Raw genomic sequence first — 24,754 nt, 5'->3', positions numbered from 1 at the left:
GCTGGAATGTTTATTTATGTATAATTTTTCTTCTGCTTTTTTCTTTTTTTTTTCTGCTATTGATCTCCTTGTAAAAGAAACTTCCTTCTTAGGCTGGGGCAGAGTCCGATAGGTTGAACAGTGAACTTAAGGAATTGGAAAGACAGTCTGCTTTAAGTGGGCAATATACTGGACTAATTAATGAGGCATTGCAGTTATATGAAGACACCTCTGCGCGTGACATGTTCCGAGGTAATTTAGGTAGCCTGTTTAATTATATTCTTTAATATAGTAATGCATTAAATCCACTGAGATAGTCTTTGCAAGCACAAGAAATGAGGTTCTGTTTCAGATGTTGTAGATTATATAAATTATAGGACAACAAGGATCTTAGTATAGAAAATGTTTCTGATCATATTCTCTTTGTTCTTTACTTCCTGTTCTGAAAAACAATGTGCACATCTAAAACATTAAGGTTTTATATGGTATTATGCACATTGCATAGGACAAGACAAAATTGATGAGTACATTGTCTTATTTTGGTGCATGGTGGTTTGCATAATAAAACTGCTCTTATCTTAGTTTCCATATTCCTATTAGGATTCAATTAATCCTTTGGCTCTTAGGGTTATGTAACCCTATCCATAGGATAACTAGTCCAACTATCCAATCTATTTATTTATTAAAGACTAGAGAGTAGGGACAATGTCAAATATTGCTTGAAATAACAAACTTTCCTATCCAATATCATCCTATGCACCAAATGAGCTCTCAATATATAGTGATTGACTAAGTTATCTGGACTGCTTTGTTAGTTGTTACCCAGAAGGACACTGACAAGTTAAAATGGTCCATACATTGCTTTCTGCTCTGTCAGTTTCTTTAATGCATCAATGTTTGAAGCAGCTTTGTAACACGCCCACAAGTTACTATTGCCAAATTTTTGAATTAGTTTTATTTTGAATCCTGGTCTGAACCTTCAGTTAGGTAAGAAAACATTGCTGTAAGCGTTTTAACTAATAACTTGGTAACACCTTTTGTTGCAAAGAGGGGTTTCATTCCTCTTTCTCTATTCCTCATTTCAGTTTCACATAGAGGAGGTTCAAAATTGAATGTGCTATATCATCCATCTCCTCTTACTAATTTTAATTATAAATGCTACCCAATAGAAGCATTTCTATATTCAGGCCTCAGCTTTTCTTGATTGTTGAACTTGTAATTGCTACCATCTGCTCATATTTTTGAAGCACTCCTTTTTAAGTTAATTGTTCTGCTTATCATGATATTTACTCCCAACCATGCTTCCTGCAGAAATGGTGCAAACTGCAACAGAACTCCGTGTCAAAATGCAGAAGCTAAAGACCAGACAGGTGGAAAGAATGGAACATGCACGAGCAGAGAGGATATGCAATTCACTTACAGATTACTTCACTGTGAATCAAGAGAAGGGTAAAACTTATGCTGATTCAATACAGCTGAACAGTGGTTATACTAATTTCTGCTTGTCTTGTGAAGTAAGTTTTGCATTTTTCTTGTTTGAAATGTAGGCCTGGCCAATGCAAAGTTGGATGATCTTCAAGAATTTCTAGCAGAACTGAAGAAGATGTAATATGTCATCAGTCTTGTTGCATAGTTCGTTATTGCTTTTCAGTTAAGTGTAACTCCTCTCTTTGTGCCCATCTTCTTGTTTCTTTTTTTGATGAAAGACTTTTGCTGCTTTTATTGGTCTGGCTATCTTTCTTTTACATTACCTTTGCTGAAAGTCATTCCTGAAATTGTAAGCTAGTAGATTTACATTTTCATTTGATTTGGATAAGCTTGTTTATAATCCAGAGTCAGTTCCAAACATCTCAAGTTACCATCTTATATCAAGGAGGAAAAGTGGGCAAATGTAAAAGTTGATGATGGTTATAATTTGCCCTTTACATTTCATACATTTATATACAATTGTGGTATGTTGACTCAACCTAAATTACCACTATTCAGCCTAGTAATCTCCCTAATTAGTAGGAATAGGTCAGACGTAAGGATACGTTGGTGATTCTTACCTTCAATCACTACTGGAATAGGATTAAGGCTTAGAGTTCATTGCATGGAGTTTGTTGAGTTTTTAATAAATTGTGTCATATGTTAATTGGAATTGGAAAATTAGCATTGAAGGGTTATTATAAGTTCAAGGTAAAATTGATGTTGAGTTAATAATTTTAATACTCGGTTTGACTTAATTGGCTGTCTGAGGTGCTTTGTAAGAAACTTAAAATTTATCCATCAGAGTAGAAATGGCTAACATCCAAATTGGATGCAAAAAAATAAATCCAAAAGTCGATTTTCTTTTTAATTGAATCCAGTTATTGAGGCAAGTTCTGCTGTCAAAACTAACACAACAGAAAACTTCATTGAAAGGCCATAAAAGAAAAGCCCCGTCATAGCCAATGTAGACTAACAAAAACAACCTATATATTTGAAAAATTACAAAGAAAATATATAAACAAAATGCATGATATTTTACATTTATATTGATTAATTATGTTATTGGTTGTAAGTTTTAGTTATTTGTTTATTATGAAGTTTCGTTTGATTGATATTTTTGCTATTTGTTTTTTTTTAACAAATGAATAAGAATGAATAAAAAACAAAAGGCAGATAATAAATAGTAAATGGTAAAAGTATCAACAAAAAGTAAGCTTAATTAATTATGATTTTGCTTTTAATAATATTTCTATAAACAAAAACCAAATAGAAAATCCAAGCATTAGAAATAACAACTAAATGGAGTCTAAAATCTTATAAATTTCTTTTCCTTCTTATAAGGACAAAAAAAATTGCGAGGAGGCCATTGTTTTACTTGCATGCATGGTGATTTTAAAAGAGGAGCATTAAAAAGAGCACTGCTTTATGTAAAGATGGTTATTTCAGCTTCGAAACGGTTCAGCCATTGATGTTCGATAAGTTTCCTAGCTAATTAAATTCATTAGATCGGCGTGTAAATGAAATCCTAATGAAATATTCCATCATTCTATGCATCACACCTTGACCTGTACAGGGAGTTCCAAGAGTAAAATTTTGGTATTATGAGTTAGTTCACCTTTACTTAGGTTGCTAGTTACGACATTGGCACCAGTTGGAAGGCATGAACGTTGCTTTCAAATTGGTGTCTCCATTCATGGACAAAATGATGTAAGCCTATTCCATCAGTTTTTTAACAGCATGAGTTGAGCTTGTTTTTGCATTTCTATTTTGAAATCGGACCTTCATGCATATTATAATCATTAGTTGTAGTTGTGACTCAATCTGCATTCTGTCTCTGGACCCAGTTACTGTTTGAAGCTGTGAATTCCTTCAACTCAGCCTTCTGAGCAGCGACTCAACTGCTTTCATATTCTTTTCCCATCATTTTATCTAAGTATACTGAGTAAGTAAAGATAAATAATCTCTCAGCGGAGACTTCAATTTTGCAGCCATTATAATAAGTACAGTCCAAAGACAAGGTTAAAAGCTATAGACCCCAACAAAATTCACATAGCGCGATGCTACATATAATGCACCACCGAACTCCTGCACTCCACTGATTAAATTATTGCCATACCATGGCTCGAAGTTTACTGTTCGAGTAACAATACCGAACCCATTGATCCTTTGCCCTATAGGCACCAATGACTGCGTGGGTTGTTTTACCATTGCTGCTGCCTGCCAAAAATCTCCTGCTAGTGTTCCCTGAATATTATTTGGCCTTGCCTGAGTACTTATGATGTCATAGGTGTTCGCTCGAAGACCTTGGAGCCAATACCTCATAGTCGTGTTACTATTGAAGTTAGAGACGAGGACATATGTCCCGTCTTGGCTAACTGCAGCCCCGGCTGGCCCCGTAAGATTCTTTAGCAACACTGTAACTCGCTTAGTATTAGGGTCATACTTTAACAGCCTCCCTGTTGAATCATTAGCGGTCAATCCTTTTGAAGCATTTCTGCAACATGTATATGTATGTGTAATTAAGCGATATACTACGTGTAATGAAACATAACTTTGCAAAATGTAATAAATAATAGTATGGAACATGAAAGAACCTTAGATCATAGACAGTGCTGGTATCTGTGAAAAAAACATTTCCGGATAGTTGGTGGACATCTAAACCATTGCAAAAGCGGTAAGGCTCTCCTTCTGCACTGCTGGATACTAGGTTTGCTAGTCCTCCTCCAGAATCTAACGACACGAGGCCGACATAGGCATCACAAACATACAGCTGACTCGAGGCGTAATGAAACCCCAAACCCAGTGGCCTCCCACAGACTGGCCCCAAATCTGGATTAGTAGCGCCGTCACACACTGCCTTGGACCTTCAATAGCGTTCAAAGGGTGAATACTCAAGTAGTACAAGGGAATAGATGAATAATTAATACCAGAAAAAGGAGCCAGGGGACCTAGCTAGGTATGAAAATTCTGAGACAGGTGCAGTTGCAGACATGGCTAGCTTGCTATACAAGTGATTTCATGTAAGGGAATCACCTAGTTCCACTGGTGTATCCGAAGTCCACAAATCCAGTAGCTGGTCCGTTATATTGGAGAATTCTACCATCATCTACACCTACATAAAATCGTCCGGTTCCAAGCTCGAAGGCAAAGGATTCGGGCCCTCTGGCTGTTGGTGGCAATTGAATTGAGCTGAAAAACTGAGAAAGAACCATTGAAGGAGAACAGAATATAAATATGAAAATGGAGAGCAAGGTTACTTTTCTGAGGCTGATGATATAAGCCATTTTCTTTAAATGTATTTACCCAAATTTATCCATGCTTGTGTTTAACTACTCGGTATTTATAAGCGCCAGAGCAGGTACCGAAGGCAAACCAGATCGAGAAATACTGTAACTGATGATCTCGAGCACTGGATTCAAGAGAAAAATTTGAAATCAAGCAAGAATCATCACTACTTGGTATGGCGTTACTTTACTACGAATTTTGGACGGTTATAGGCCATGGATATCGTTGCAATTCCGAAGAAGGTAACCCCTGAAATATGGAAAAGCCTCAAGAAAACTCGCTAGCAAGGCTAGTGGAAACGTCTGAAGATTTGCCGTTTGCATTCTTTTGCCATGACAGAAAGCATTTGTTTAATTGTCTTCTTCTCTGAAAAAGATTTTTCTTTTGTAATTCCAGTGAAAGATATGCATGTATTTCTTGGCTCTGTGCAAATTAGGCCCATAAGCAAAAGCCTACGAAGGACTGTAGACAACCCCTACCGAAATAAACAACAGCAACGTAAAACGTTTATCTTATTTAAGCTTTGATGGAATTCAAGCTTGTTCATACCGAGCTTAGATAGTATTTAAAAAATTTTCAAGTGAGAACTTGACTCATTTGCTTGGAAGAATCAAGCTCAAACTCATTTTTGAGCCTCGGCTTCAGCTTTGTCTTCCTCCCGACATGTATATATCATAGGAAAATGAATAAAAGTTGTCATATTTCATTCACTCGTTGAACTCAATGTTTAAACAAGCATAAGAAATCAAAATAACTATACAAGATTATTTATATGTACAGATGTCACGGATCTCATATTAGTAAAAAAAATATAAACTTTAACCTTATAAATAAGGGTTTTGTTGCTTCACTTAATGGACATGTTTTTGAGTTGGACATGTAAATCTGTGACAAGTGATATAAGAATTTATCCAACTTTTTACTAATATGAAACTTTTTGTGAAGGATACTAGTGTCGAGATAGATTTTGATCAAAGTGGACTTTTCTTATTTATGCGTGAAAGAGTTTGTGTGCAATTGAGACAAATTTTGAGCTACCTTTCTCCATCTAATAGGAATGTCTTTTAAGTCGAATGTGTATCTGTGACACAAAAACTAATTTCAAAAAGAGATAATTTAGATAATTTCGACTAACATCTTTTACATACATGATATTGATTGCTTAAAATGTCATAAGATTATTTTTATCCCATATAAATGATCTAATAAACCAAATTTTCATTTCTAATACTACAATTTTATAGGAGAATTGAAAGGTAACTCACAAAGGTATCTAAAAGTATCAAATAAAGCCATTTCAAATTACAAAAGCATATCAAATTATAAAAGAAAGTTTAAAGCCGAAGAAGGGTTGTCGGGAAAATTTGATTTTGCTGCCTGTGTCTAAGAGGGCATATGCTGGTGGTAATAAAGAGTTGGTGGAATTGTGCTACGGTTTCTAAAGGTGAATTAGGATGATGGTAGTTGAGCGTTTAACTGTTCAACAATAGTCATATAAGGTTCTTACATAAGTTACTGGGTTTTGGTTTGTACTGAAGTGGAAGTGAAAGGTTAAATGTGACACATGATTCTTCAGAAAGGCAAACGAGAAAACGTTTCTCCAATTTACCATGATTAGTTGACATGTTTTAATTCTGAAAGATCAATCGTGACCAAAATTTTTCAAGTAGAGTCATGTTTCATGACCAGAGGCAAGTTGGGGCTGTGATCGAGTCTAGCTTCCACAAGATACTTCAACCTAGAGGCCAAACTACAGATAAAATTGCTTCATCGAATTGGGGTCTCAACTAGAGGTTATAGGTTGCACCATACGTTTATAGTGGAGTTCAAAAACTATATATATCCTGCAAGATGGATTTCTTTTTTTCTTCTCTTTTAAACCATGTTCTTTCTGGTAAAAACTTGCAGTGCTACGAGAAAAACTATTTTGTGGGAGAAGGTTTCAATATTCATGGCCCGTTTGAACCTCTGCTTTAATACAGTTTATAGATTGGCCTAGTGGCTGTTCATTGTTACCTTGCTTTAGATGGAGATTCATAATTTATACCCTACCAAGCAAAAATGGTACCACTGATTCAGAAAAAGTTGTTGCTTACATAGAGCATCACTTGGAAGGCATGATGCTTCATCGTAGTTTCAATTAAAATTGGTGTATCATATTGAAAGGGTTATAGTTCTTTCCAGCATAAAAGATAAAAACCTGATTACTATATATTTCAAGTTTGAAATCTGACTTTCGAATCATTAGTTCCGCAGTCAGTTTGCCCTGTAATGCATTCAACTTGTCCCTTAAGATGCTATGAATAACAACTCAAATGCTTTGATTTTCTTTATGCATCAAATACCAATTATTTAAATACCTTGCCAAATCGAACACAGAAGAGAGAATTAGTACATTATTACATGGTAGACAAGCAGGGGCAGCCAGCCTTCGTTTCAAACTAGCTTTATATTTGCAGCCATTTTCTTTTATTAACTACAGTTTCAGGAAACTTTAATGCTTGTAGACACCAATAAAATTCACTAACCGTGATGCTACGTAGAGCAGACCATCAAACTCTTGAACTTCACTGATTGATTTATTTCCATACCATCGCTCAAAATTCACTGTTCGTGAAACAGTGCCAGATGCATTGATCCTTTGCCCTATAGGCACAAGTGATTGTGTGCCTTGTTTTATCATTGCTGCCGCTAGCCAGACATTTTCCGATGCAGTCCTCTTGATGTTATCCGGCATTGGCTGCAAGTTTATGATCTCAAATTTGTTAACTTTAGGACCCTGTAGCCAAATCTTTATAGTCCTGTTAATAATGAACTTGGAAACCAGGACGAATTTGGCTTCCTCATCAACTGCAACCCCTGCTGCACCGGAAAGATTCCTAAACAACACTGTCACTTGCTCAGTCTTGAAGTCATACTTCATCAACCTCCCTGTTGAATCGTTAGTACTTATTGCTGTTTCAAGTTGTCTGCAAGGTTGGAGAAACTATGCCTGCTTTTAGTTTGTTCCACGCTATTTATATCATCAATCAGACATCGGTAAAACAGATAACAGATAGGACATAGAAAAGAACCTTACATCGTAGACAGCACTGATATCTGTGAAATATACATCTCCAGTTCGTTGGACATCCACTGCATTGCAGAAACGGAAAGGCTCTCCATCTGCACCGGTGGAAAGTATGGTTACCTGTCCTCCCTTCAGGCCCAACACTCCGAAGCCGAAAAAGGCATCACAAACGTACAGCCTGTTTGTTGCATGGTGCAACGCCAAACCCAATGGCCTCCCACAAACAGGTTTTGGATTGGCGGTGTCCTAGTTTTAAATTCTACTAGTTTGAAACTCCTGTTATGCACGAGATAACTCAAGTTAATTCTCGCAGTTTGAAATTTGTGTTATGCACGAAATAACTCATGTTAATTCCTAAAAAATATATATATAATAAAAAATTATTAATCAAAATAAATTAATTTTTTATATTAAATCGAACAAATTTATTAGTGACAGGTGACATTAACAAATTAAGACCATCCACATTAAACCATTAACTTTTTTTTTATGAGAAATTTATTAGTTTTATTATATTAAGATAAGATAACACTAATAATAAAACCATGTTTGTATAACAAATGGAAAGGCTATTTCATACCGATTGGTTTTTTTTTTTTTCATTTTTATTGAAATTCATTTTTCAAATCTTCAATTTTTTTAGCATAATATCTAAAAAGTTTTTAAATTATTTAAAAAATTTATTTTTATTACATTGAATTAAATTTTTATACTGTATTTTTTTAACTAAATAAATTTTTATACTTTTAAACCAAATAAGCCCTTATAATTAACTAAATCAAAATGTGACTTATTATTTAATGTCATTTGATGTTAACATAACATGTGGATGTGATATGATAATATAGTCATATAATATTTTTCACCATCCACTTTAAGATTACGTGAGAATAAAATAATAAGTGATATTTTGATTAATTATAATTAATCAACCATTAGTCATAATAACTTATTTAATCAAAAATAAAAATATAAAAAGATAATTGAACGTCATAAAAAATAAAAATTTATTTAAATGTTCTTAAATAATTCAAAAGCTTTTTCATTTTTTTGTTTTTATCATTGTCCTTGAACTTCGTTATGGTTGTTACAATTGCCCAACATAATCAACACTCCTAACATAGTTTATTTAATTACTACTTTATACAAATGGAACTACACATTTCTCACGTTTCACTATTTCTTTCCTTATAGTGTTAAACTTATATTATTTCTCTTTCCTTAATTACTTCATTTTTCTTTTCTAGAGACAAGGAAAAATCATTTGCTTCCTTTGGTTTGAGACAAAATATGTACTTCAATTTCATTATATGTGGTCTAACCTTTCAAGTAATTTTTTGGTACATTGTGAGGCAAATAAGAACAATCCAATATTACTTGTTGTGTTTTTAGTGGAAAACATAGGTTTTTTTTTTTAATTAGTGGAAAACATAGTTTGGTTGTCATCATCTTCAATAAAAAAAACTATAGATTATATGAAATGTTATTTTTTTAAATTGAAAAAAAGGATTCAATCTTTATTCTCTAGACAAGGAATTATGTATCAATCAATTAACTAAATACTTGAGTGTTAAAATATTATTTTATTGGAAGGGAATTGACATTACTATGTGATTGTATCTATGTTTATAATATCTATAATTTATTTGTTTATAATCTATGCCTAATATAAATATATATATATATATAAGTATGAACATTTTTTTATTGATTAAAATATTAATAATATTTATTTATTATATTTCCAAATTACCATTTAAATATTTTTATTATTAATATTAATAAATTTATCTAATTTGTAATATGTAAAAATTCTAATGGTATCAAACGACTTTCGATAAATATATATTTTTATTATAAATATTAAATTTATCTAATTTAAAAAAAATTTTAAATTTCATACTTTCGTTTAAAAACATTTTTCTTAATTCTAATACTGTAGTATGGAATGATTTATAGATTACCATTACAATATTTCGTTAATTTCCTTTTTTTTTTGTAATTATAGACAATTAACTTTGCACTCTATATATATTATTTATTTGTATTATATTTTTATTTAAAAATAAATAAAAACAAGTATTTAACTGAAATAAATTGCTGTCTTTGCTTAAAAAGTGTACATAAAAGTGTCCATAGTGACATATTGACAAATGGGCACACAATCTATTTTTTTAACCTAAAACAAGCTTGTAGTGATCATAGAAATCTCTCTCGCAAATGAGAAATGATGCAAAATCTCAAAATTTAATTGGTGTGAAATTTATTTAATTTTTTACTAATCATTATTACCGGATCAGTGACTTGATCCAAATTGATTCTTTATTTGGACGTCTAAATATACAATTAACTTAAAAAAAATATGTATGATTTGTCGGGTTTATTAACAAAATAATGATTTTTTAATTTTTTTATTAATTCAGGTTAATTAAATATAACTTTTTAAATAATTTTAAAATCTTACCTAACTTAAATTTTAATACTAATTATTGATTCTTTTGTGAAAATTTCTCTAAAAACATACATATTTTAAATATAACAAAGAAACCCCAAAAGTGAATTGAGGTAGGAATTATTGAAAAATATTTGCGAGAACACTGAGATCCAGTTACAAAAGCCCAAACTAAAATGTAATTGCAATGGGATCGACAGAAAAGCCCATTACGATATAAAGCTTAAACCCTGGAAATGCTAAAGCATACAAAAACCCTAATTTCCGCCATCACTCTCCTGCACATTATTATTGGTTGTACATTCATCGATTCCCTCTCTTGGCAGTACTTCGTTTTTCCATTGTTAGCGGAAAAGAGAGAGAGAGAGAGAGAGAGAGAGGGAAATGGGAAGCGATAGCGAAATAGAGAAGACGCAACAGAAGGAGAAGGAGAGGAAGAAGATGTTAGCTGTTGCTCCCATCGCAAAGCCCCTCGCTGGCAAAAAGCTCTCTAAGAAAACCCTCAAGCTCGTTCGCAGAGGTATCCCATTTTTATATATACACTCAACCCTTTTTAAGAACATCCATAAGTTTATGGTGTTCCTAAGACCCAGAGCTCGAATAGTGGAATTTTTGTGATTGATGTGATGGATTTTTGGTGGTTTAAGTATTTCGGTGAAGTTGTTGATTGTTTGAGTTTGGAATAGATTGTCTTTTTCTCTTTTTAAGTTTTCTTAAGAATGTGTTGCTTTTTATTGTTGTAGCCGCTGAGCACAAGTGCTTGAAGAGAGGAGTAAAGGAAGTGGTTAAAAGTATTCGGCGTGGTCATAAAGGGTAAGTTTTTAAGCGTTTCTTACTCTAATCTGTGCCTTGATATATATTTACATGGATATACATACAAAATAAGTTTCATGGTCCGAGAAGTTTTGGTCATTCTGTCAGGGGAGTGGAAATCTATGACTCTGTTTTATTATTTTGTTGATAATTGTTACAGTAGTAAATGGGGTTAAAGTTATTTACCTGTTTTTGGATGCAAATAGAAGTTGTGATAAGTTGTGGTTATGACATATGGCTTGGTATCAATAAAGCGTTATCTGTTTTAATACAATCATTAAAGTGATAACACCTATATATTTTGTGAATAAATTTGTGCTGATTACAGTGGAAAAGAATGTGCTGATTTGAACATTTGTGCTACATTGAAAGAAGTAGAGGGAATACTAAGGATATAGAGAAAAGGGGGAAGGAGAAAGAATTTATAAATTGAAATTAGCTTAATAATTTGACCTGTTAGTTTCTATAAGCGTGTTTAATGATGTTTCTAATTAAGAACATAACATGAGTTAAGTAGACTATAACCTTGAATTTATCGGACCATGCCTGTAAATGATGCCTATGAGGCTATGACTACATCATTTCTGCTATAGTTGTCATTGCTGCTTTAAGGGCTAGCTGAAGTTTGTGGCTATAACTGCCCAACTTCATAGCTAATATATAAGAAAAGGAAATTTGTCTTATGGTCATCTGAACTTTGTCCTTAGTATATCAGAATTTGGAACAGCATAGTTGAATAGGAAAGGGCAATACTTGTGCTGTTCCAGTAACATGTTGGCACTTTTGAGAAGGAAAAAAGGTCAACAAAATGCTTATCTAGGCTGTATTTGCTTTATACAGCAATGTAATGCAACTACAAATGGATGCCAGCTGTTTAAGAAGCAGTCCATGCTGCCAATTGATAAATTATTGAACAGCTTTTGTCAAAAAAAAAAAAAAGAAAAGGAATAATCATTTCATATTTGCTTTTTGTAGCACATTGCTGATAGGGCATTCTTTCTTGATTCATCAAAATTCAAACTTATGAGAAGTAGTTTTAACTTAAAATGTTAATCATGTTTTTTCAATCTTTTGGTGGATGCAGATTATGTGTTATAGCTGGAAACATATCTCCTATTGATGTCATAACTCATGTTCCAATCCTATGTGAAGAGGCTGACATTCCCTATGTTTATGTTCCCTCAAAAGAAGTAAGCTGAAAACACTCTTTCTGTCTAATTTGGTGGCATTGCATGCTTAAAGTGGTTTTACCCCTTGACTATTAGAAACCCTACTGATTTCTTATCTATGTTCTAATTTCCATATTATCTTCCTTTGTCACCTTTGTAGAAAAAGGGGCAGGACAAGTCTAACCAATTTTTTTCCATTTTCTTTATTTATTTAATTGAGATGCATTCCTTTATGTTAGGCAAGCACAGTTGCCAATATGCCCAGAACATTCAGGGTTTGTGCTAAGAAATATTTTGGTTAATGATTTGCAGGTATATAATGAGTCTGTGTCTATGTATGTATATGAAATATTTCTAACTGCATTATGGTATTTGTATCATGAATTGGAATCTTTGGAATTTTGTTTCATGTTCTTTGGAACTTTGTAAAGCATTTCAAAAGCAGGTCTGGAATGCTGTATATGGCTTTCCTTATGGCTCATTTTTGTGAACCTAAAATTATATCTGCTTGATTAAAGACTCTTGGTTTTAGTCCACATATACAACTAGTTGGATCAGTCCATCCTGCAATTTGTCCCTGAACATGTGTTAGCACATTTTAAGGCTCTTTGCAGATTAGACTTTCTTGTTGAGTTTGGTAATGTAAAATGAACTTAGCTATGAGCTCTCTATCATGCACCCTATAATTAGTTACTTCTGCCATTTCAGGATCTTGCAACTGCAGGAGCTACCAAGAGACCGACATGCTGTGTTCTGGTGCTAACCAAGCCCACTAAAGGGGAACTAGGCCCTGAGGATCAAGAAAAAATAAAGGCTGATTATAGCCAGATAGTAGCGGATATATCTGAGCTTACATCCACCCTTTTTTAATTAACGAAAATTTTTTTGTTGTGCTTGTTATATAAGCTTTTGATGTTGGCACCCTGTTTTCTGCTGCTTATGGAATGTGCTTTAGTTGATACTTATTGTAGTATGCTGCTATTTACTTCTTCCTTGCTATTTGGCTATCTGCTTTCTTTTACTTCCTTTAACCATCCTGGTCTTTACAAATGTGTCAATGGTGCAAGTACAAAACTTGTGACTTTGCTCTCGCTACTTCATTCCCAGGCAGTGTGACTCATTGCTTAGTGTGCATCAGCAACATTCCGCTCCGTTGCTTCAGTTAAATGGTTTGCTACAATAAGTTATTCTTCCAATCAATTGAAGAAGCAAAAACCATTATTGAGATGGCAATTTTAAATAAAAAGCACAAGAAGTTCGAATAACTAATATTCCATTTCCCTCCCATTCACACACTCTGTTTTGTTCGTATCCCTTCCTCTGTTTTCACAAGTCACGAATACAGTGCTATAAAACAAGGGATTAATAACTCGGCACTCCCTGAAGAGGCACTATTATAATTTACCATTAAATAGTGTAAATATCTTGATTATAGCACTAATTTCAGAATTTCTTACTTTCTTTCAATATTTACGATTTTGCTGTACAATATCTCAAAGAGTAACCTACAATGTCCCTCAAAGCACAAAGGGTGGTACAAACTTCCTCTCTACGCTGAAAATGACTGTTAAGTTTGATGATCACTTTTGGGGTGTCAGACTCCTGAACAGAAAGACACCCAAACCACCAATTGCTAGAGTAAGAATCAGAGGAACAGTGATGGTGTCAACGTCAACTGTTCTGTTTGTTCTATCTGTTCTTTCCCGCTGAGACCTTCCTCCCCGGTATTCATGTAGCAGATTGCTCAGATTGTCTAATTGATGCATAATCTGGCGTTGACCTCGTGCAATAAGTAGAACCTGCACGGATAAAAACAGAGAATTAAATTAAAGCACAGTTTAGATGCCAAACCATGATATGAAAAACGTTCAGAAAAACATGATGATCGATGCTACCATAAAAACCAAGAATCAGACACAGTAACTTGGTCTATCTAATTCTGATATAAAGGATAAATTTCATAAAATAATGTTGGGGGAAGAGACATCAAGTTTATCAACAGTACCTCTTCCACGAGTGGGGACTCCCTAGCCAACTGGGAAGAAGATGAAGAATGAGGCATTAGGGATCCAGTTAGTGAACCGTTACCCAAGCCAGTTACAAAAAGAGAAGTAGGTCCAGAACCATTGTTGGCTTCAGCCTGCACAGCTAAGTTTTGTTGGCTAGCTGAAACTTTGCTGGAAGAGAACTTGGAATTCAGCTCTTCAATACGAGATGTGAACTCATCCATCCTTTCATTCAGAGTGGAAATTTGCTCTGAGAGCTGCGTAACAACTCCCTAAGATACAAAGGCAAATGAATCGTCAAAAATTAACACATGCTATCAAGTAAGAGGAAAGGATAAAACTATCAAGGAGGGAAGGAAAGAAACACCTGTTATTTATTTAAGAGAGAGAGAGAAAAAAAAGAAATAGGTAGAAATATCTTCATGCATATAACACCATATTTTTAAGTCTGTAGTCAAAGAGGTTGATGGCAACAAGTCTATGAAGGTTGTAATAACACCCTTTCTGCTTGTGCTATTCACCATTTGCTTCTAATCATACTTAAAATAATTAACTTTTGTTATCTTTCCTCCAATTTTTTTGCAACCAGAAAGAATGAAGGGCCTTTGGCTGTGAATAAAGAAACCGCTGTTATATTCATTAAAATAATTTGAGGCAACGTACTCACCGGATTCACTAGTGGGGAAGGTGACTCAGGTGCCCTTCCATCAAACCTTCTACTATTAATAGCAAGCCTTGTCAGCTTTGGCAAATTCTTGTCCCGCTGATTTGTATATGACTGTGAGATACTGGAGCACCACATTGATAGGTGAATGTCATATGTGATTGTTATCAGGATTTAAACATGTATTCTCTTAAAGAAAAATAAAACATAATTCCACTTTACATTGATCATTCAGCTGAGAAACTGAGACAACTTTTGCTCTGTTACCTAGTTTTTAAAAAATTTTCATTAAGGTTTAAACTTAATACAATTGTGGCTTGAAAAAAAATTTACCGGCTGAGATACTTCATTCTCCGATCAGCAGAGGCTCGAGAAAGGGCTTCTTTAGGACTCGAAACTACGTCATCATCAATGCTAAGCTTAGTTTTCAGATCATCTGGCAGTGCCTGCATATTTCTTGAATCAGCACCATACAGAGCTCAAAAATTTCATAATCAGCTCAGAGAATTATACCATAACATCATTTACAAGCTTCTCCAGCTGGATTTGTTCAATGTAAGTACGGGGAACATATGAACCTTCCAAGTTCAGTTGCGCAGCAACGTATTTAACAAATTGACGATCTCGACCTTGCACCTTATAGAAACAGCATCAACATTATAGTTAGTTCTAAGCTTTGCAACATGTACCCAATAAGTCATCCTAAAGAATTTAAACTGAAGTACAGGCCAACTTTGAAGCTGCTTTCCATATTTTCAGAATTTAAAAAGAAGTAGAAAAGTATTTTGCTTGGGGAGGATGGGGATTCTTCCAATAGATGCTTTGTATTGCAAAGCAACAGACATCCTTGGTTGAGTTACTCTTTGGCAAGACAGCTTGGCACCTTGATGTATGTGCTGCTGAGAATTCATAGCAGTGGCATGTTCTGTTAAGGATCAATTTTGGGCTTGGGGAGGTGTACATACTTGTACAGATAGGAAAAAAGTAATAGAATCAATCCTCTCACTATTTTTTGGATTTTATGGAGGGAGAGAAATGCAAGCACTTTCAATGGAGAAGAGTGATCCCTATAAAGCTATAGCTACTTGGTTCAATACTATATTTCAACAGGCAGTGGTCCTTGGATATGCTATGGTTTTTTTGTTGAATTGTTGTCTACTGCAAACCAGTCCTGTTCATGGGTTGGTAACCTGTAGGTTCCTTTTAGTGCAGTGGTTTTTTCATTTGTCAAAAAGAAGAAAAGCAATTGTTTATTGCCATAACAAATATCATGCGGTTATCATAGCCAAAGACTTCTAAATACTACTTAAGAACAAGAATGTTGTAATGATAAAGAAAAAATGCAACTTTCAAAATAATAATAATAAAAGGAAGATAACATCACATGGTTCTGATAAATAAAACATTTGAAACTTGCTCTGATAGAGGAAATTAAGGGCTATAAACTACAAAATAAAATTATACAGTGCGTTAAATGATATGATACCTGAACATATTTGCGATTAAGTTGCTCCAACCAATCAATCTTCACACACACCTTATCATCAGAAAAGACATGGCTACTTCTTTTTAGGATGGTTGCAATTGTATACCCCAAAGCCATTAGTCCTCCAAGAAGGCGCACACTAACTTCAAAGGTTATTCTAGGTGATATTATGAACGGACTATCTGTTACCCATTCCTGAAAACCAGCCAAACTGGTCAGAAGCCCTAAAACTTACCACATTTCTATCACTCTGAAAAGAATATTAAGCACAACTCTAAAGGATGAAGTTAGAACAAATCAAACATTCAACATGGAATTAATTATCACAATCAACGCAAATTTACTTGACTGTGTTACTACTTAAATTTGAAAGGAGGAATTTTGATGTCAAATTTTGCATAATTTGTGCAATAGAACTCATAAAAACATAAAAGTCAATTTTAAATCATCTTCTTCTACTCTCTCAATTATATCAGTATATTGAATCTTTACTAATATTTACATAATTTTTGCATTTGTCATCATAATTCTTATAAGAAACCAAACAAAATCCACTCTCCCAAATTCATGTTGCTAAACATAGCATATAACATTGTGCCTGCAATTATTGTTTAATTTTTATTCAAACAAATAATACTGACATACTATGTATAGATCTGAAAACAGGTGCTTTCTCCTTATGTAATGACGGTAAAACCTAGCATCTAAAACCCATTGGAAGCAAATGTAGTAAAAAGCACTGAGATGGACACATCTCATTGCTGACATAAAACAAAAAATATTTCAGTAAATGCTGCTATATTCTGATCAAGGTTAATTAAGAAAATGTTATGATGCATACAATAATTTGAAGAAGAGACTAAGAAAATGACCATCCAACCTCAAACATGAGATTGTATTTGCCTTCCCTATTCCTCATCCTCAGATATGATTGACATGCTTCAGGATCTTCACCAGGAGGTAGAAGATAAATGTCATAGGTTTCCTCCATAGTTTCTTTATGTTCCTCGGATACAACTTCCTTAATTTGATCCACTGTCACCATTCTTGTAGACTACAATGATAGAAATCACTCAGTGGTTGTGACAAGGAAATACAATAGTAAGGAATGTATGACCTACAGAGTCATAGAACCTTTTATACTGAAATAGGAATATGGATTTAGAGCTTGACCTTTAAAATATAAGTAGGATTCTGAAACCCAGTGAATGGATTAAACTTGTTAATGATTTTAATATGTGCTGTTTGGAGATCTGGCTCAATAAAAGCCTTATACATAGGATATACCTGTGTGAAAAGAAGTGGATAAGAACTAGTATAAGTGCTATCTTGAGGAATTTGATTTTTGGAGCACTAAGGCTAAAATTAAGTATATGATTTCATGAAGCAGCTAAGACCCCTATAAAGAATTTCTAAAATAGGTCACGTAAAGAAACCGTTTCAGAGATTTGATGGATAATTTCTTCAGGCTCTTGGTCAGCACGTTGAATATCCCGTAATACTCGCTTGACAAGGTCAAAGTGAACCCCCCCAGTGACAGATACACGAAGATCTAGTAAAGGCCGCAATTTTTCACTTAAGGCATAGATTCCTTCAATAATCACAATGCGGGAGCTAGGCACTTCAACTGTCCTGTAATCATGATGAATAAAACTAGATCAAGAACATTCACATATTAATCACTATTTGTTTCCGACAGTCCACACCTTCCTTTCTTTCTTTTTCTCTTTTCTTTCATCCCTAGCAGGTTGAATAAGTGGAGACACATTAACCCTTATGGAAAGAGTTTCCATGTCTTACAAAATAGGAAAACAGAAAGGAGAGATACAGAACCTGTATCCTGTGCGAGAGCTAGACTTGAAGTCATATATTGGAACTTGAACAGGTTTCCCTGCTTTTAAACCATGTATATTTTCAAGCAGTGCATCGTAATCTGTCAACCGTGGGTCTGTTTCATAACACCATAATAATCAGAACTCTGTCATGCATTCCCTCCATTCTTTTATCACTGACATACAAAATCTTTCTATGAAAGAAAATGGATCCACAGATTGGTATAATTTGCGGCACATGGTAAGCCAGAACTAGTGTTAGATATACCAATTAATCAAGCTACCGATGGGACCATTTTATATGTTGACCAAACTGAGTTATCCAAAATGAATGATGCAATATGTATACAAAATAAATGATAAAGATGATACCATACAAATCAGCCAAGCCTTAACCCCAACCTAGGAACTCTCAGCTATATTAATCCTTTTCTCCACTCCATCCAATGAAAGGCTACATGAAGAGATTTGGAGATGCCAAATCCTTCCTAACTGCTTCAACACGTATGATCTTGGTTTATCTCTAGCTCTCCTCATTCCTTTAACTTGAAATACACTGGTGCAATTGCAGTTCTATATTTCATATGACCAATCCATCGCTGTAGCCATTTTATCAATACATCCTTAATCTACCACTTTTACCTTCTAAAGAATAAGTCCATTTCTTATTCATATTTTCTTTTTGGCTACCATTTGTCTCAACATTCTCAAAGAATAGCTTTGTTTCTTATTCTATTTTTCCCTATGTGATATTGACTACACATCTATTTCTCATTCCACGTACAATGGACATGTTGCCTTCTGTATTCCAACTACCAAATATTTAGAACTAAAAATACTATTACATTGGAAAGGATTCTAAAAGGTGTAATGAGCCTCCATAGATTGGGTTGGAGTAACTACTTATATAATATGAATCTATGCCAAAGAGTTAAGAGTTGTAAATAATAAAATCATGATCTAAAATTAACTCATGAGAATTACTATTAGAAGTTTAAATCAGTCATCGGAATGTTCAATATTTTTTTCTTGAAGAGAGTTTAAATCAGACTATAGAATGCAAATAGCTATAAAAATGAGTTGAATGTAAGTCTGCAGCCCACAACTGAAGTTTCATTTTGCAATTATTAGATAGATTTACAAATAAATTATCAGCAAAGGTAGTGAATGACATCTATTTATAGCATCTTTCCACCAACATCAATCAGCACACCGAATTAAGCACTATTAGAAGAATGTATAATTAAAATTAATAAGATAATCACCAAAAAAGAAACACATCTGCATACCTAGCTAATCTGTTCACTATTTTTCCCAAATTCAATCCATCCCTAATTCAATAAGGCTACTATAACTGAAATTCTAATCTGTTCATTGAAATAAGTATACCATTTAAAATCCAAAATTTTCACATGCATATCTTCCAAGAGTATTCAAGTATTCAATGTATATTATACCAGCTAATCTTGAGGAATTACATTAAGGATAACCTTTACAATCACCTTGCAGTACCTAGCTTCTGAGCGTTGCATCTCGTTCCTTAAAACTACTTCTACAAACAGGTTATTCTTACTCAAGGTTTCTTACTTTTTCTAAATTTATATGTCATTGCAGTTCTTTTATTGTGCTTTTCTCAGTCTTTCTTAAACCAGGACTCATGGAACCTACGTTCAAGGCCTGTTGACCAACCAATTAGTTTTCAGCCCAAAACTGTTCTCTTTTCTGACCTAGGAAGAAGTAACCTCTGTGTCTTAGGCTCCATAGTAAAACACAGCACATATAAAATGCCTTAAGCTTAAAACCAGGCTGCAGCAAGAGCATCTTAAGAAAAGCTTCAATTTACCAACAAGAAGAATTCACTAAAAGGCATCCTGGAACTAACCACGAACAAACTAAACCAGCCACTGCCCAACAACCTACCACAGAATGCCAGAGTTTAGCAACCTCAGCACAACTGTCCAACAAACCATACCCTATGAGTTCTTAGGAAAGCTTATGGTCTTAATCTCATAATATCAAGGACAAATCATATGATAAACATGGAATCCATTATCTTATGGAGTATATGCGGTTGAATCTAATTGATTTGGACCTTATATTATAATCTTTTCTCTTACGAATTACAATCAGGCATGCATTATTGACAGTCTTGCTCACGTACTTAGTTGTCTTTCATACTCAACAATCCAGAGTACTACTAAATGTTCTGTTTCACAAATTGCTTATTCCATTTTGTATAATTGAATCAATAATCTCCTTTCAATTGTCCATCTAAATCTTATTTCAGAGTAGAAATGAAACAGCATTAGCAGACAAAAGCAGCTCTTCCTATAGAAGTTCCATAATCATATCATGCTACAATTGTCAACCACATGTTGCATGCAATATCTGATAGTGCCCATTTTTATTGTATATGAAACAAACCACCAAAACGTTTAAGATGGACAAGAAAGATTATTCTCCTCATTATTCAAACTAAAGGATCAATTAAGATGCCATCAGTGACAACAAACCTTGACAATTATTATCACGACCTTACAAAACTTTAAAAAATATATATAAAAAAAGAATTTGAGATTACCATCAAAGTTTCCATCAATAATACGGCTAGCATCATTATAGTTGTCCATTGTTATGACAGCTATGCTGGGCAAGAAGTTGAGCACCTTCTCAGTAAACACTGTTTTTCCAGCTCCAGATGGCCCTGCTACTCCAATTAAAATCAATCCATCATTCTTTTGGGCCAACAATTGGCATGCACGAATTACAATGAAGAAACCTTTCTCAAAGGATAATGGATCTTCAATTGGAACAATTTCATAGCGATCGGAGTCCTTTTTCTTAACCAACTGAACCTGGTCCCGCAGAAGACCAGAACGTCGTCGAGGTGATTCAGCAGCAGAAGATGTATCTTGAGCCATTAAAAGATGAAAGCAAACTTCGAGTTTATGCTGCACTGAAAGATGCAAAGGTCCAAAATACATTTTCAGTGCAAGAGGATGACATAGCAAAGAAATCAAGGAGTTCTTGATGAGCATGACTTCTCACATACAAAGCTAGAAGTCCATCACTAAATATAATTAGTAATTAGTGACAGTAAAATATGAGGTAATGATTGAAAATTCAACAAACAAACTGTTATATAAAGAAGTTTAATAACTTTTAAAAATTCTAAAGAGATAAAATCTAGCAGGATTCATAAAATGTGAAAAGGACAAAAGTTAAGATTGCTTAAACCACAAACACATGAACCAGTTTCTAGATCAGTAATAGTGAAATTAAGGAGCTTTCCAATGAATCCATATGCCAGATTATACAAGAAAATCCGGCAAAACGTGTAATGTTAACATTTAAATCAGTAAAAGAGAAATCAAAGCATTATTTATCTTTCGAAGTTCCTCACATTCATAATGCATAAAACATCTTATGACCAGCAAAACATTTACAGCCTCGGCCAGATTTATGAACATTACTTCCTCTCTCTTTTACAATTTTCCCTGTCCCCTCTGTAAGAAGCTAATAAAGAATGCGTTCAAAAGAAAATACTGCAAAATGCTTCTGCATGACACAGAAATGCTTATCAGCTAACTCTTAGATATCACATGGCCCAGAAACTGAGAAAACATGCAGTCAAATTGAAGGATAGTATTCTTTAGCAGTACTCTTTAGCAGTAACTTTCATAATTCTAAACATAAAAATTAAATGAAAATTTATGGCATTTCAGGGCACCTTGTTTTTATCACTAATCATCAATCGATCGAAATAATAATGACTCTGCATTCAAGTGAACCACATAAGATGCTGATTCAATACAAGCAATTATACCAAGGAAAAGTAACTAAGAATATGATAAATAATCATGCTTTTCATTTCCATTTTGCTCTAGAGTGAATGAACACAAGAAACAAGCCTGAATTAAATTTAATAGTACAAAAGAAGACTGAACTAAACATAAAAAAATTGGACTTACAAGCACCTAAAGATAAGTAAAAGATTCAACGCCATGAAATCCAGCGACAACCAACCAAATAAACACAAATAGCAAATTCCCAGAAGGGAAAACTCAAAAAATAACAAGTACCCAGAAGTTAAACTCAAGCAAGTATCACTATGTAAAAATTTCTGGTAACTTTGAACCAAGTTTTTTAAGTATTATAATATCATCATACCTTTTTCTTTGTTATGTCCTTTCTGTCCTAGTTGTGGTCTGTTGAGTATTCGGACTTTGGAGTCTATTAACTTAAGACCGGGCAGCGGCAGCAGGGATTTTTATGTAAAAGGCGGCCGGGGTGTTAAGATTCTTGTGATCACTATGTGGACAGAGAGGGTTACGGTCAGTGACATGGTGGGATGTCATTAGCAAGAAACGACAGGATGCGTTGCTTAGCCAGCTTGTGCAATTCAGACAAACACATGAACCGATTTTGGATTAGTAAGAAAGAAAATTGGGACCACGTTGTCGTTATGTCATGTCGTCTTTCACTAGTAAAAGATAAAAATATCCTTGTGGCTTTGGCTACATGCAGGAAGCCAAGCAATTCCACGGTTCCTATACTTTTCTGTTATTCTTTTTTTTTTTAAAAGGGAAAAGGTTAATTTACATAGAAAGCTTTTAAAGGTTTCGGATACGTTTCTACGGAAACCTTAGGTTTTGGCAACGGTTACAACATAAGGGATATGTTGCCATATTTTTTTTAAAAAAAAAGGTTATTTGATTAATATCAATAAATCAAAATTATTTTTAGTTTTTCTTTATTTTATTATTTTTTATTCCTTTCATTCCTTTTGTTCTCATTTTTTTTTTTCAAAAAAAATTCTCCTTTCACACATCTTCTCTTTTAATCCTTTTGCCCCACTCTTAACTTAGTGCTGAGAAAAAAAAAATGGAGAAAACCGATTCCAATTATAATCTCCGGTTGAGAACATCTTATATTCATAATATAATAAAAATAATTATTTTATTACGTCAATGTCACATGATATGTCACATCATCAAAATAAATCACATCAATGTGAACATCATTTTCTTTTAATAGTAAAATTAAATATCATTAAAAAAGAATAATTAAATTGAAATAATTTTTAAAATTAATAAATTAAATTCTTTTGATTTTAAATACTAAAACTAAATTGAACAAAATACATGAATATAAGAATTTAGTGAATATGTTGACCTATTTTGACTAATTGCTATTAGTTAAAATAGTTTAGAATATAGGAGTTTATCTTACTCAAGTAGTTTAGAATATTTTGATTAATGATAATTAATTAATTATTAATTATAAGAGTTTATATGACTCAAATAAAAATATAAAAACTTGATTAAATATATTAAAAAATAAAAATTTATTTAAATTTTATTAAATAGTTTAAAATCTTATTTGACCATTATGTTAGAAAAAAACAAACTACAATCCTACCTGTTTATCTTATGCCTCACTCTTTAACCCATTTACTAGCATCTTTTTCATTAGTGATAAATAACCTAATAATGAATTTTTTTTTTTCATTTAAGAAAGAAGGATTCCAGTTCATCAAGAGATATGTGATATATGCATTTATGATCGAGCACCTACATCTATTACTAAATTAAATGTTGCATTTTTATAAGGTCACCCTCTTTATTTCTTTGTTTCAATTTGGTTCTTTTTTATTTTTTATTTTTTAAAAAAGAATTTAAATCATTTATGATTATCTATTTTATTACTAATGAGGATAGAGATGTAAACGAGTAGAGTAAGTATTATTTTTGAGATACCAAATTCAAAAGGGTTTAGTTATCAAAATATACAAATCTTATTAAAACTTGCATAAAATTATAAAAAAACTATTCAAAACCAATCCTAATGGTAAAGAACTATCCATTAATTAATCAAATTCATTATATATCCCTTTAAGCTTAAAATTAATTATCCGAATCCATTAAATACCAATTTAAGTTTAAAATTGGCAAATACTGAATGTTTCCCATCTTCTTATGAGTTTAATACTTATTAGTAATAAAATTTTACATATTTAAATTTACACCATTAAACTAATATTGTTATAGTATTACTTTATAAAAAATTAGATTAGTTGAGATTGTAAAAATTATCTTAAGATAAGTACAAAGGTTGAAATCCCACAAAATCTAAAATTGTTGTAACATTATAAAGTGACACCTGAATCCGCCTATACGAAAAACATCAGTGATTGAATCCGTGCCCTATGGCTACTGCTTTACTATGGTTTGACTCTTTCAACACTTCAGCATTGTACAAAGGCAACCCTAACAATATATGAGCACTTTCAATGAATTATTTCTATATTAAACAAAGCTATGAATTTTGTACAAAATTCAGTATGATGATGGAACTAAGATCAAGAACATGTACTAATCACTATTTGTTTCCAATAGCCCACTGCTTGTTTGCTTCCTTTTTCTCGTCTTTCTTCCTAGCAGGCAGAAAGAGTGGATAAACCATCAACCCTTATGAAAAGAGTTCTTAGAAAAATAGCTAAGCATAAAGGAGAGACAGAACCTGTAT

The 24,754-nt window shown here is 33.3% G+C and overlaps 5 protein-coding genes across 8 annotated transcripts in view; 2 read left to right on the top strand and 3 right to left on the bottom strand.

The window, feature by feature from the left end:
• The window catches only part of MIS12 (minichromosome instability 12 (mis12)-like protein), a 3,715-nt gene extending 1,770 nt beyond the window's left edge, over window positions 1–1,945 (top strand). The window contains exons 5-7 of the mRNA XM_021431145.2: window positions 93–231; window positions 1,291–1,428; window positions 1,527–1,945. Of these exons, the coding sequence (XP_021286820.1) occupies window positions 93–231; window positions 1,291–1,428; window positions 1,527–1,588 (339 nt within the window). The 3' untranslated portion in view covers window positions 1,589–1,945. The remainder of the gene's footprint in view (window positions 1–92; window positions 232–1,290; window positions 1,429–1,526) is intronic.
• A 1,282-nt stretch (window positions 1,946–3,227) lies between these two features.
• Window positions 3,228–4,733, bottom strand: LOC110418623 (protein STRICTOSIDINE SYNTHASE-LIKE 11-like). Its single transcript, XM_021431400.2, has 3 exons — window positions 4,483–4,733; window positions 4,044–4,313; window positions 3,228–3,943 (listed from the first exon to the last, which is right to left on the bottom strand). Exons 1-3 carry the CDS (start codon window positions 4,731–4,733, stop codon window positions 3,469–3,471), a joined length of 996 nt encoding a protein of 331 aa, XP_021287075.1. The 3' UTR covers window positions 3,228–3,468.
• A 2,495-nt stretch (window positions 4,734–7,228) lies between these two features.
• On the bottom strand, window positions 7,229–10,527 carry LOC110417969 (strictosidine synthase-like). The gene is made up of 3 exons (XM_089783774.1): window positions 10,507–10,527; window positions 7,809–8,050; window positions 7,229–7,703 (listed from the first exon to the last, which is right to left on the bottom strand). Exons 1-3 carry the CDS (start codon window positions 10,525–10,527, stop codon window positions 7,229–7,231), a joined length of 738 nt encoding a protein of 245 aa, XP_089639900.1.
• Window positions 10,495–13,269, top strand: LOC110418224 (Ribosomal protein L7Ae/L30e/S12e/Gadd45 family protein). The gene is made up of 4 exons (XM_021430889.1): window positions 10,495–10,776; window positions 11,000–11,069; window positions 12,154–12,259; window positions 12,947–13,269. The coding sequence occupies exons 1-4, from the start codon at window positions 10,641–10,643 to the stop codon at window positions 13,106–13,108; spliced, it is 474 nt and encodes a 157-aa protein (XP_021286564.1). The 5' UTR covers window positions 10,495–10,640; the 3' UTR covers window positions 13,109–13,269.
• Window positions 13,270–13,638: 369 nt separating this feature from the next.
• LOC110417986 (Phosphoribulokinase / Uridine kinase family) lies at window positions 13,639–22,651 on the bottom strand. Of its 4 annotated transcripts, none has more exons than XM_021430596.1 (12): window positions 22,397–22,651; window positions 20,808–21,182; window positions 18,228–18,342; window positions 17,831–18,026; window positions 17,568–17,681; window positions 17,275–17,448; window positions 16,395–16,589; window positions 15,422–15,544; window positions 15,242–15,354; window positions 14,912–15,032; window positions 14,244–14,516; window positions 13,639–14,037 (listed from the first exon to the last, which is right to left on the bottom strand). In XM_021430596.1, the coding sequence occupies exons 2-12, from the start codon at window positions 21,145–21,147 to the stop codon at window positions 13,819–13,821; spliced, it is 1,983 nt and encodes a 660-aa protein (XP_021286271.1). In that variant the 5' UTR covers window positions 21,148–21,182; window positions 22,397–22,651; the 3' UTR covers window positions 13,639–13,818. The 4 variants fall into 4 exon arrangements, with proteins under 4 accessions (XP_021286271.1, XP_021286272.1, XP_021286273.1 ...); XM_021430597.1 differs by lacking the exon at window positions 22,397–22,651 and adding an exon at window positions 22,198–22,344; XM_021430598.1 differs by lacking the exon at window positions 22,397–22,651 and adding an exon at window positions 22,204–22,344.
• Between the last annotated feature and the right edge of the window lie 2,103 nt (window positions 22,652–24,754).

The sequence above is a fragment of the Theobroma umbraticum genome, unplaced genomic scaffold (genome assembly GCF_002168275.2).
Source record: "Theobroma umbraticum cultivar Fairchild unplaced genomic scaffold, ASM216827v3 scaffold_50.0, whole genome shotgun sequence".
Taxonomy (NCBI): domain Eukaryota; kingdom Viridiplantae; phylum Streptophyta; class Magnoliopsida; order Malvales; family Malvaceae; genus Theobroma; species Theobroma umbraticum.
The sequence above is the reverse complement of the archived record's forward strand: the minus strand, read 5'-3'. Positions and strand labels throughout refer to the sequence as shown.

Coding starts and splice junctions, on each gene's coding strand:
- LOC110418224 (XM_021430889.1), top strand. CDS start 10,641: ATGGGAAGCGATAGCGAAATAGAGAAGACGCAACAGAAGGAGAAGGAG. Junction 10,777..10,999: donor CCTCAAGCTCGTTCGCAGAG/GTATCCCATTTT, acceptor TTATTGTTGTAG/CCGCTGAGCACAAGTGCTTG. Junction 11,070..12,153: donor ATTCGGCGTGGTCATAAAGG/GTAAGTTTTTAA, acceptor TGGTGGATGCAG/ATTATGTGTTATAGCTGGAA.
- LOC110418623 (XM_021431400.2), bottom strand. CDS start 4,733: ATGGCTTATATCATCAGCCTCAGAAAAGTAACCTTGCTCTCCATTTTC. Junction 4,314..4,482: donor GGATACACCAGTGGAACTAG/GTGATTCCCTTA, acceptor ACGCTATTGAAG/GTCCAAGGCAGTGTGTGACG. Junction 3,944..4,043: donor AGCACTGTCTATGATCTAAG/GTTCTTTCATGT, acceptor TACATGTTGCAG/AAATGCTTCAAAAGGATTGA.
- LOC110417969 (XM_089783774.1), bottom strand. CDS start 10,527: ATGGCGGAAATTAGGGTTTTT. Junction 8,051..10,506: donor TGGCGGAAATTAGGGTTTTT/GTATGCTTTAGC, acceptor ATTTAAAACTAG/GACACCGCCAATCCAAAACC. Junction 7,704..7,808: donor AGTGCTGTCTACGATGTAAG/GTTCTTTTCTAT, acceptor CCAACCTTGCAG/ACAACTTGAAACAGCAATAA.
- LOC110417986 (XM_021430596.1), bottom strand. CDS start 21,147: ATGGCTCAAGATACATCTTCTGCTGCTGAATCACCTCGACGACGTTCT. Junction 18,027..18,227: donor AGCTCTCGCACAGGATACAG/GTTCTGTATCTC, acceptor TCATGATTACAG/GACAGTTGAAGTGCCTAGCT. Junction 17,682..17,830: donor TCCATCAAATCTCTGAAACG/GTTTCTTTACGT, acceptor CTTTTCACACAG/GTATATCCTATGTATAAGGC.